General features: G+C 38.2%; 1 protein-coding gene across 1 annotated transcript in view; it reads left to right on the plus strand.

Moving 5' to 3' along the window:
* The window catches only part of LOC121735435 (potassium voltage-gated channel protein Shaw-like), a 231,603-nt gene that overhangs the window by 29,416 nt on the left and 189,335 nt on the right, over positions 1-12,852 (plus strand). The window contains exon 2 of the mRNA XM_042126270.1: positions 7,148-7,297. Coding sequence (XP_041982204.1) covers positions 7,148-7,297 — 150 coding nt within the window. The remainder of the gene's footprint in view (positions 1-7,147; positions 7,298-12,852) is intronic.

Consider the following 12,852-nt stretch of genomic DNA (forward strand, 5'->3'; position numbering starts at 1 on the left):
TCAGCGATTTTCAGGTACTATTTTAAAGAATCAGGAGACACGCTGAAGGATATTTTGGTTTCAAATGAAAGATAATATATTCATCTCCACGTCTATACCATAAAAAATGTATAGCCACATACAAAATTTTCACATAAATACGTTTACCATCACAATAATCGCAATTTATTAAAAAAATGGGGTGTGAGTAGGTTTTTTTTTATTGAAATAAGGAGGCAAACGAGCAAACGGGTCACCTGATGGAAAGCAACTTCCGTCGCCTATGGACACTCGCAGCATCAGAAAAGCTGAAGGTGCGTTGCCGGCCTTTTAAGAGGAAATAGGGTAATAGGGGAGGGTAGGGATGAGAAGGGAAGGGAAAAGGGGAGGGTAGGGAAGAGAATAGGGTTGGGAATTGGGCCTCCGGTAAACTCACTCACTCGGCGAAACACAGCGCAAGTGCTGTTTCACGCCGGTTTTCTGTGACAACGTGGTATTTCTCCGGTCGAGCCAGCCTATTCGTGCCGAAGCATGGCTCTCCCACGTATCAGGTACCACTATAGCTACATACACTGAACTAAGGAAAATAAATATACAAAAAAATTGTTGCTTATTTATTTCCCTATACGAAAAGCTAAATATTTTAAGTATATAAAAATAAATAACATTTCCATTTAAGTATAAGAAAAATAAGAAACGCTCTCAAATTTCTTCATACATTTTCGCCGGTATCAAGAAAGCGGCGAGCGTCGTAACCGCCACTGTACAAGGCGTGCTGATATTTAATGTTATTTTAATGTCCTTAACGTCGATATTCGTACTGACCTGCTAAGTTTTGTCATCATTTTTGTTTTAGCGTCCTTAATAATCTTTGTATGTAACAGATGCTATAGTTATGTAACACTATAGTATAATGTTTTGTGTTCGCCTGACTGGCATAAAAGAGTATAGAGCGATAAGTGATAACTCTCATACTTTTGACCGCTCATACTCCAGTTACTGCGTAAGTTTAGGTGTGCATTTTTTGGAACCAGTATTAAGCTATTACATAGCTTTTATAGCTTTGACCTCGGCGACTGAATCAAGAAATTTCGTAACGAAAAAAATCTAATAACTCCAACCGGTCGGTGCAGCGTAGCCAGGCTTCGACGCGGTGTTTGTGTGCGTGCAACTAGACGTATGCGATATTAATCGCATAAGTTGATAAAAAATGCTGTTTTAACGCGGCAGTCCCCAAATGCCACACATATGGATGTTTATTTACTTTATTTATTCACACATATTTTATACGTGGGAGAGTCATGCTTCGGCACGAATGGGCCGGCTTGACCGGAGAAATACCACGTTCTCACAGAAAACCGGCGTGAAACAGCACTTGCGCTGTGTTTCGCCGAGTGAGTGAGTTTACCGGAGGCCCAATCCCCGACCCTATTCCCCTCTCTTCCCTCCCCTATTCCCTTCCCTTCCTTACTATACTAACCTATTCCCTCTTAAAAGGCCGGCAACGCACTTGCAGCTCTTCTGATGCTGCGAGTGTCCATGGGCGACGGAAGTTGCTTTCCATCAGGTGACCCGTTTGCTCGTTTGCCCCCTTATTTCATAAAAAAAAAACATTTTTTTATTCAGTTACTATTCCAATTTATTATTCGTAGCTTATGACCTATGAGTGAGTAACTAAGAGCCGGGACACACGACGCGACGACGTTTCACCATGCGACGTCGCGTCGTGGGAATCTACGACACGCGTTGTAAAAAACTACGACACGACATCGTACGACGTCGTTATTTTTGTTAACGTGAGAAGTATTTAAAACTTATAATATTTTCAATTGTAAATCTTGAACATCCGACATTTTCAAACTGAAACATCACATGAATCAAATCCATGCATCCGTTCTATTGCTTTTATTTCTATTTATTTTGTACAATACTAGTTGTACTTTATACGTTATGTAGATATAAAATAACATTATGCATAGTGTAACAAAATAATGTGGTAATACTTTAGGGCTTGTAATTTGTATGTGTCGCTGCCAGATACATAACACTACTCAACAAATTTTCAACTTTTTTTTTATCTGAGTTCTTACTATGTAATTATAATTCCTTGTTATTGGTATAATATATATATGTTAATAAAATTTTTGGATCACATCTCATTTCCAAGATAAATGAAAAAGATTCAAACATGATTTTCTAGTAAAATCAAGCTCATCCGTTAGGTTTTTTTGATGTTTTGATTAAAAAGGGGAAGATTTCTTGGTGCAGCTGGCTTTACGCTTGTATTAAGATCCTGGAGATTCACTAATAAGGCTCCAACAGTAATCTGCTAGCAAAACAGGCCCCCATCTTGGAAAAAAACCGTATCTTCATGAAAGCGGTTCCCATGTTCATGGCTAACTGATCCCATATTTTCAGGTAAAAAGTTTAAATACGAAGTAAGTAAATGACATAATATATGATACTAGCTGATGCCCGTGACTTCATCCGCGTTAGCATTGTAGATCACATCCCAAGTATTATTAATTATTGTACAAAAATATTCAATGTACAGAATTGATGAGAATGATTTTATTCGTGGGAGAGCCATGCTTCGGCACGAATGGGCCGGCTCGACCGGAGAAATACCACGTTCTCACAGAAAACCGGCGTGAAACAGCGCTAGCGCTGTGTTTCGCCGAGTGAGTGAGTTTACCGAAGGCCCAATCCCTTACCCTATTCCCTTTCCTACCCTCCCCTATTCCCTTCCTATCCCTACCCTCTTCCCTCTTCCTTCCCTACCCTATTACCCTCTTAAAAGGCCGGCATCACCTGCAGCTCTTCTGATGCTGCGAGTGTCCATGGGCGAAGGAAGTTGCTTTCCATCAGGTGACCCTTTTGCTCGTTTGTCCCCTTATTTCATTAAAAAAAAATGACTTTACTACGATTTTATTATATATAGATGTTCCGCGCGGCTTTGCTTGCGTAATTTAGGAATTTCACGCAACCGTACATTTTTCCTCAAAAAAATAGCCTTTGTCCCTTCACGTGCTCTATTCTTCATGTTTGCCAAATAACATAAAAATTGCTCCAGTAGTTCTTATTTCTTAAGATAATAAGCAATTTCATATATGATATTGAATGTACCGTAACTTCTTGGTGGAAATTCATGTTTCACAGTAATAATATACACTTTTCATGCACTTTTTCCACTTTTATTAATAACAATTATGTTTTACACGACCGGTTTCGATAAAATCATCATCAGGTGTTAACCGGTCGTGTAAAACATAATTGTTATTAATAAAAGTGGGAAAAGTGCATGAAAAGTGTATATTATTACTGTGATAAGCAATTTCAAATTTGCCTCCCTTCGTTTTTTCCACATTTTCCTCTATTTCTCTGCTCTTATTAGTCTTAGTGTGATAACATATAGCCTATAGCCTTTTTCGATAAATGGGCTATCTAACACTGAAAGAATTTTTCAAATCGGGCCAGTAGTTCCTGAGAGTAGCGCGTTCAAATAAGCCCTTTCATATAATTTCCCCCGTTTTTCCACATTTTTCTCTATTTCTTTGCTCCTATTAGTCTTAGCGTGATAAAATATAGCCTATAGCCTTCCTCGATCAATGGGCTATCCAACAGTAAAATAATTTTTCAAATCGGACCAGTAGTTCCTGAGATTAGCGCGTTCAAACAAACAAACAAACAAACTCTGCAGAATTATAATATTAGTATAGATAACATTCCTTTTTAAGGATACAGTCCAACATCAGTTGTATTTTTGCCGAAAGTCAGCGGATTTGTTGTCACCGAGAAAATTCTTTGTCACATCAATAAAAGCTTCCCCTGCTTGTTTTTTAGTATAATTAAGAGTAAGTTGATGTAATAGATGAATCTTCGATTAGCTTTCTTACGTCCTACCTACGAATAAGATTCGATTTTGACTTCGATTTTCACTTAATCATAGAGAAAATGGCCTAACAAAACTTTGGAAACTTGCAAGAGAAATTGTAATGCAGGACTATCTTTGTTCAAGTGTTTTACGAAAATATTCATAAAGCCTAATTTTATGTGTTACGGCAGCAAAATAATTTAATCGGACTCATCCAATTAACCAAAATTTATCAATCTTATGGCCAGATTTTGGCGGAAGTTCGCCAAAAATGTAACAAAATAAGTTAGGACTACTAACATTCACGCCTATCAAATAAAAGTTCATCAAATAAACTAAAGTATAAATTAAGTTTTGTTTGTAAAATAATTTTATTTTCGAAATACCAGCTACATAAGCATCAAAGTTACGTCCACATTACAGAAAGTTTGAATTCATATTTCTCAGTTTCTAGGTGTGATATCAATATAAAATGCCTACATATATTTATTAGTAGTCAACCTCGATATGAAATGATATTATGTACCAAATCAGATTTTTTTTCAGTGTTGAGTAGTATTGGTATAAAAGTTTAAAAAAGTTACTCTTTTAGCGCAACTTTTTTTTTAATGAAAGCAAACGAGCAAACGGGTCACCTGATGGAAAGCAACTTCCGTCGCCCATAGACACTCGCAGCATCAAAAGAGCTGCAGGTGCGTTGCCGGCCTTATAAAAGGGAATAGGGTAATATAGGAGGATAGGGATGGGAAGGGAAGGGAATAGGGGAGGGTAGGGAAGGGAATAGTGTAGGGGTAAACTCACTCGCTCGGCGAAACACAGCGCAAGCACTGTTTCACGCCGGTTTTCTGTGAGAACGTGGTATTTCTCCGGTCGAGCCGGCCCATTCGTGCCGAAGCATGGCTCTCCCACTTTTGATATGACACTTGAAGTATTATCACTATACCCTGTATACAGATATTATATCGGTAAGTAGATATTATCTTGCCTACAATCGCCTTTATGTGAGCAGAAGATTTTAAATTATCATCAGGGGCCCTATTATGAGCTCTTAAATCCATTCACTTTACGTCCTTATACAGTCAGACAAGGACGTAAAAAGAATAGATTTAAGAGCTCATGATAGAGGCCCAGGTTTTTAAATTAGTCGCATTTTCTCATTCCAAAACAAATCCGAGAAATGAACATAAAATATTAAATACAGGACTTAAATCCCTATAATATTATGATTGAAAAAAGCTTTTAGCAAAATACTGAAACTGATTGGGTTATGCTGGACCTAGCTTTCAGTCGGATTTGGAGATCAATTCCAATATTAAACCAGAATTCAATTTTATCGGAAAATATTTTCGGCTTTTCCATGTATGATGACCTTTTACTCTTTAGTAGCTGCTAGAGCCTAGATGACGGTCGTAACTCCGTTGCGTCAAAATTCATTAGTCGCGTAAGAACCGTACAATTTTCTATGAATTTATACAGGGTGTAACAAAAATAAGTGATAATACTTTAGGGTGTGTACATGTTCCTTGTAGAGAGTTCACTGTGAAAGTAGCAGCGCTGAAAGACCAAAAAATTTTTTCACTTTTGTATGGGGAAACTCGTGACGCTCGGACCCTTGCCCATACAAAAGTGAAAAAATTTTTTGGTCTTTCAGCGCTGCTACTTTCACAGTGAACTCTCTACAGGGAACACGTACACACCCTAAAGTATTATCACTTATTTTTGTTACACCCTGTATATATTAGAATGAATTTGCTGTTGGCCTTATGCGCTTTCCCGGGATTTAAATTATCTTCATATCAAATTTTAGCAAAATCAATGGTTTGGGCGTGAAGGTGACGCCGCGTTAAAGTAAAAAACCGTGTCAGATATGTTTTAGATTGCTTATCTAAAACATATCTCATAGAAAACAAGCAAACAAGCAATGGAACAGCAAAAAATGTAAAGGGCGTAAGCGACAAAATGGTTTTTGTCACGTAATTTGAAAACCATAAATACATTTCATATAAGCTATGGGCAAATTAAAGTGTATACTTGAACCAATCTATGTACTATCAGAGAAGTTGATTCCTATGCAAATCGGGGACCTAAATAGTTTGGTTACGTTACGTCAAACCCAGCTGACAGATCACAATTAACATTGAATTGACATATTCGACCAAATAACGTTGGTCTGTCAATTGCATAGGAATCAACTTCCTCGATGGTACAATCTGTGAGCTTATATCACTCTCCTCTGTTGGCAAAATAAGAATCCCTTTTTTACAAAGGTCTTTTTGATTGATGATTCTGTGTTATAAAAGTTGACCAATCGTGTTATGCTATGGGTAATTCAAAGACAAAGACATGATGAATACTGACAATGACCTTTAATTTCTTAGCTTTAGTCATTGCTGAGAAGAATCGCTACAGCTAAATTACCAAGGCGTCACCTGAAGAGGTAACACGGACGGTGTTTCGGTGTGTGTCGATTTAATCCAAAAGCATATTTCATTAAGTGGTAGCCATCCTCATCACCTTGATACCTAAGTGGCAGTCTTCCACCGTGCGTTTTTCGCGTAACATTTTTCCGCGCACTGTAACACTAGAACGAACTGTCACCAGCAGTATTTCCGGACGAGTGGCAGCGCGAGTTGCTATTAAGATTCTTGCGCTGGCCACTTCCCAACTCACTTTCCAGCCCAAGAGCTGAGTATGAACGACGCATTACTTTTTAACCCCCGACCAAAAAGATGGGTGTTTTTTTTTTATGAAATAAGGGGGCAAACGAGCAAACGGTTCACCTGATGGAAAGCAACTTCCGTCGCCCATGGACACTCGCAGCATCAGAAGAGCTGCAGGTGCGTTGCCGGCCTTTTAAGAGGGTAGGGTAATAGGGGAGGGTAGGGATGGGAAGGGAATAGGGTAGGGGATTGGGCCTCCGGTAAACTCACTCACTCGGCGAAACACAGCGCTAGCGCTGTTTCACGCCGGTTTTCTGTGAGAACGTGGTATTTCTCCGGTCGAGCCGACCCATTCGTGCCGAAGCATGGCTCTCCCACGTATAAAATGTTAAGTTTAACGTATCTGTCTGTGTGTTTGTATATGTGTGTCTGTCTGTGGCATCGTAGCATCTAAACGAGTACACCGATTTTGATCTAGTTCTTTGTTTGAAAGCTGACGTTATCGAGCGTGTTCCTAGCTACAGTTCCGCATCAGCCGCTCAATGCTGAAAGATTAGAGTTTCATCTACATAAATATTTGAATGGGAGGTTGTGTTTTTTCTTGATTTAACGTTATTGTCTCTTTTCTTTCCAGATACGAAACCTATAAAGCGACACTGAAGAAGATCCCGGCGACGCGGCTCTCGCGGCTGACGGAGGCGCTGGCCAACTACGACCCCGTCCTCAACGAGTACTTCTTCGACAGGCACCCCGGGGTCTTCGCGCAGGTGCTCAACTACTACAGGTAATTTTGTACCTTAGACATTTGGCTCAAGGCAGTGGCGGGCATACACATTGCGAGGCCCCGGGCGGAAAATATTTGTGAGGCCCTTGGTCTTCGAAAAAATATCTTGTGAGGTCCATATAAGCGTAAGGCCCTCACAAAGGCCCTGTTTGCCGCCCTCTAGAGCCGCCACTAGCTCAAGGAGTAAAACCCTTTGCGCTGGCAGGGATGATACGTTTAACTTGTAGAAAATCGCAACAGTGAGCGCCGTATTTTACAGCTAGGTTATTTTAATGATGGGCATCTAGTGTTTGTTTCATTGTCAAAATATTATCTTCAAAGAATATTTTTTGGTGGCAGCGGTGGTAAATTATAGTCACCACCACTGCCAATATTTTCCTACTTTACGTTAGTAAGTGAGAATTCCTAAAGTTTGTATTTTATTCTTTCGAATGACATTTTCAGAGAACTAATTTAAATATAACGTACTTAACATCATTTTATTTGAAATAATTTTTTTCATTAATCAAATTCAAAATACTTTTCAAATACCAAACATAAACCTTTGAGTTGATCGTTTAAATGCTCACATGAATGTGATAATGGGATTGGCTGAGTACACACAAATATTTACCTATTAGTGTCGAATGCGCGGGCTCTAATTTCAAATTAATTTCCCGCTCAATTAATATTGATATGCTGTCATTATAACAATTGAAATTAGTTGCTCTTGCTCAAGATTGTTTATATTTTTTTTATGTTTTTAAAACGCAAAAGTTTGTCTGTAAGTGAGACTCCTGATTACTCCTGACTACGAAATATTATATTTTACTAAAAATGACGCCCGCAACTCCGTTGCGCTAAAATTCGTTTTTCGCGCGGAAACCGTACATTCTTTCTGGGATAAAAAGTATCCTATGTCCTTTCCCGTAGCTCAATGTATGTCCAATGTCCATGGTTTGGACGATTTGGACGTAAAGTGGTAACAATTGTGTGAGGTAACAGAGTGTGTTTGTCGGTCTATCTGTATAGACCGACAAACACACTTTCGCATTTATAATATTAGTATTTTTCTCAATTAATTTGTTAACACGTCATTGCTAAAATAACATACATACATAAAAAATTAACAACCAAAATCACATATATTTTGCAATAATCAGGTAAAAAGAGCAAATTTGCATGCGACCAGTTTTGTGAACTTTTTCAAATTCAACCACGGTATATGTGTCAAGGACATTGGAACGCTGCTGGCGCATAATGTCTGCTGTCTGGGCTCGAAGCATGATATATGCTGTACCAGAATTCAGCTTCTATTAAAGTACTACTAAAATAAATCGGGCATGCAGTAAGTCTACTGTCGTGCCTCTTAACGTCAACTGAACGTAAACATACTTACAGCTTTTTTGCGCATAGAAATAGTGAAACAGATATCTCTGAAAATATAAATGTAATATATACTTACTGACTTACATAATTCAGCCGCATGCAAATTGCAAAATAATCCTTTGATGTCATTTAGGTACCTAGCAATTTGAGGTAGCGGGACATTTGACAAGTGCCACTTTACAAGATGGCGGTGTCAGTTTTAATCATAAAGTTAATATAACTTTATATTAACTTTATGGTTTTAATTCCAACTACGTGCCAAATCATCCTTAATCGAAAGTTTTTTGTTTTTGACAGCCCAAACCATAGGAGTCTGGACGGATCGGGCTGAAATTTGGCACGCAGGTAGATGTTACAACGTGGGAATCCGCTAAGAAAGGATTTTGATCAATTCTACCCTCAAGGGGATAAAATAGGGGATGAAATATTGTATGAAACCGATCGGGCTGAGACTTTACCTAATTAATAAAATATACTCATACGTGGGAGAGCCATGCTTCGGCACGAATGGGCCGGCTCGACCGGAGAAATACCACGTTCTCACAGAAAACCGGCGTGAAACAGCGCTAGCGCTGTGTTTCACCGAGTGAGTGAGTTTACCGGAGGCCCAATCCCCTACCCTATTCCCTTCTCTACCCTCTCCTATTCCCTTCCCTACCCTTCCCTATTACCCTATTCCCTCTTAAAAGGCCGGCAACGCACCTGCAGCTCTTCTGATGCTGCGAGTGTCCATGGGCGACGGAAGTTGCTTTCCATCAGGTGACCCGTTTGCTCGTTTGCCTCCTTATTTCATAAAAAAAATGAACTCTATAGGGACTATCACTTTTTTTGTTACACCTTGTCAGCTGAAATCAATCACGTGAGCTCCGGCCTGACCGAGCATACCACCTCGCTCGGCCGGAAGATCTTCCTTTGCGGTCACAACCATATAATCCCGACACTACCAATGATAGCAACCTTTTAGAGCGTGGCTCTTGACTCGGAGGTTGTGGGTTCGATTCCCGCGGTGGAAACATGTTATTTCCAAGTTTGGTTAGGACAATGCAGGCTGACCAGTGACCGACCGATTGTCTGACAAGTAAGATGATCCATGCGTCGGATGGGCATGTAAAAAGTCGGCAAGTCGGCCTTGCGCCTGATCTCTTAGTGTAAGGAAAGAGAATGCTCTAGTGTACTGCGCACATACTTGGGCACTATAAAATGACTCCTGCGTAACTGGCCTGGTTTCAATGAAACCGGTAATGGGGGAGTTATTATTATAATAACAACCCAAGATAACAAGATAAATATAAATCAGACATAATATGCTTACTTTTGATTTAAATTCCCGCTTCATAAACACAAAATCCAACACTCGCCATTGATTTACGTTTAAAATAAATAGTGAGGTTACGTAAACAGATACCACCATTAAAAACTAATAAACATTTGACGCAATCGAACTGTACCAGATGTGATACATCAGAATGACAGGTTTATATAGTTAGCTCAGCTGATACAGAGGGGCTAAAATGGTCGCTTTGGAGAATCATATATTGAATCATTATGTGATTCATTTTTAAACTCCACTTTGCGTGCAATTCATATAGTGATTCGCTTCGATTAATGATTGGTCTTCCAATTTGGAATTCCAATCATTGATGTAAGCGAATCACTATATGAATTGCACGCAAAGTGGAGTTTAAAAGTGATTCGTTTCGAGTAATGATTGAACTCCACGCGCGAGCGCCGCTCGCGGGACAATCATTAATCTATGTGGATCACTATATTTTATTTTTATTTATTTATAAAGTCATCGCCACATCGTATACATTTTTTACTTACAACTAAAATAACAATTGGTATTATATCTGATGTACACGACAGCTAGCTAGCTACATAGCATTAATAACAATATTATGTATGTATTCTTATATTAAAACTAGCTGTTGCCCGCGACTTCGTCCGCGTGGACTTAAGTTTATAGCGCGCGATGTCAACAAAATTGGTGTCAAAAGCTTTTATAAAAAAAACCCTGGTACCCCTTAAATCAAAATAGCTGTGCAGTGTGCACATAATATTTCATTTTTTTAAATTAAACTTTATATATTATGCCAAATTTTAAAGCTTATTTAGCTCCCCAATTACACAACTTTACCCATAAACTATTTATCATTGATAGGTTTAAGGTTACGTCACTGTATATAATATAAAGTACTGACTTATTAAATAACGTAAAAAAGAAATAAGAATCGAAAAAAATAGAACCTCGAATGTATGATGATACCACCTCTTATAGAAAGATGTTGGGCAAGCGTTAGCGCGATGTAAGAGACGCACGGCGCCATCTAGTATGAATTTTTGAAACTAACTTGATTTGAACAAATTTTCGTATTTTCGCCCCCTTACTACCCTTTTTTCCAGTAAAAAAGTAGCCTATGTCCTTTCTCAGGCTTTAGACTATCTGTATACAAAATTTCATTACAATCGGTTCGGTAGTTTTGGCGTGAAAGCGAGACAGATAGACAGACAGACAGACAGAGATACTTTCGCATTTATAATATTAGTATAGATTTCAACAAAATAATTTAAACTTAAACAAATGAATCTGTTAGCTTTTTAGTAAAAACAAAGTATTTATCATTTTACACATCTAGATCTTTGATTCTATTTATTTTATTATATTGAGTAAATATTTTAGCCATCGGAGATTGTAACCCAAGATTGGTTTTGCAGGGAGGTATATAGAAAGTCTTAGTTATTTTTTTTCGAGGATATTTGTATGGTACATTCAGTGTTATACGATCATGAAGACTGTTGCATTTAATTTTCCCATTGATAATTTTATACAGAAAGCATAAGTCCAATAATGTTCTTCTATTTTTTAAGGTGGTCATAGCAAATTTATGCAAACGTGGTTCATATGGTTGCCGATGTGAAAATCCGCTAGTGCCATATGCTAGATATCTAGTAAAAACTCGCTGTATGTTTTCAATTCTGTGAGAATGCACTACATAATAAGGACTCCAGACTATACTACCATATTCAAGGTGGCTACGGACCAGAGCGTTGTATAATAGGACTTTAGTTTGAGGCTGCTTAAAATTTTTAGAATTTCTCTAAACAAAACCAAGCATGCGGGCTGCTTTTGCTAAGATGCTATCATAATGTTTAATAAATTTTAATTTGCTATCCACAATTACGCCTAGGTCTTTAATTTCGCCTACCTCTTTTACAGTGGTACCATCGATATCATATTTAGAAGCTACAGGTTTTAATTTTCGCGAAAATTTCATGTGGAAACATTTATTTGCGTTGAGCGTCATGTTATTAGAATCACACCAAGATTTTATTTCATTTAGATCCTTTTGGACTAGAGCGACGTCACTATGGTTTTTAATAATTTTGTATATTTTTAAGTCATCTGCATATAAAGATTTCTGACAGTGATTCAGGATGTAATATCATTAATAAATAGTAAAAAAAGTTCAGGACCCAAATGAGAACCTTGTGAAACGCCTGAATCTGCATAATATGTGCGAGACACAAAACCGTTTACAACTACATTTTGCGGTCGATTTGAAAGATATGATTTGAACCACTCCAAAAGAGAACCCGTAAAGCCAAATCTTCTAAGTTTTTGTATTAGCTGACGATGATTCACCTTGTCAAATGCGCTACTAAAATCGGTATATATCGCATCGATTTCGTCACCATTGTCTACATTTTCGCATAAATCGGAAATATATGGCACAAGATTAGTCAAAGTCGAACGTCCAATTCGGAAACCATGTTGATAATCAGACAAACTAGCCTCGGTGAAAGAAGTGATCGTTGGTAGTATTGTAGCTTCAAATAATTTTGAAAAACATGAGGGTATGGAAATAGGCCTGTAGTTGCATATATCTGCTTGGCTTCCCTTTTTATAAATTGGTACATTTCGAGCCTTTTTCCATTCTCGAGGAAATGTACCATCTTCAAGTGAGCGATTAAAAATAATTGTGAGAGGTTGAGCTAAGGCTTGCTCACAGCGTTTGACAAACAGTGGAGGAATTGAGTCGGGTCCTGCTCCTTTAAAATGGTCCAGTTTTTTATTAGTGGCCAAGATATCGCTTTCTGTTAATTTAATAGTTGACATGATTTTATACGAGATAGTGCCCGATGTATCTGTAGTTGTATTAGATGAAACATCTTTATTGAACACCGAG

Source organism: Aricia agestis, chromosome 17 (genome assembly GCF_905147365.1).
Source record: "Aricia agestis chromosome 17, ilAriAges1.1, whole genome shotgun sequence".
In the NCBI taxonomy this organism is placed as follows: domain Eukaryota; kingdom Metazoa; phylum Arthropoda; class Insecta; order Lepidoptera; family Lycaenidae; genus Aricia; species Aricia agestis.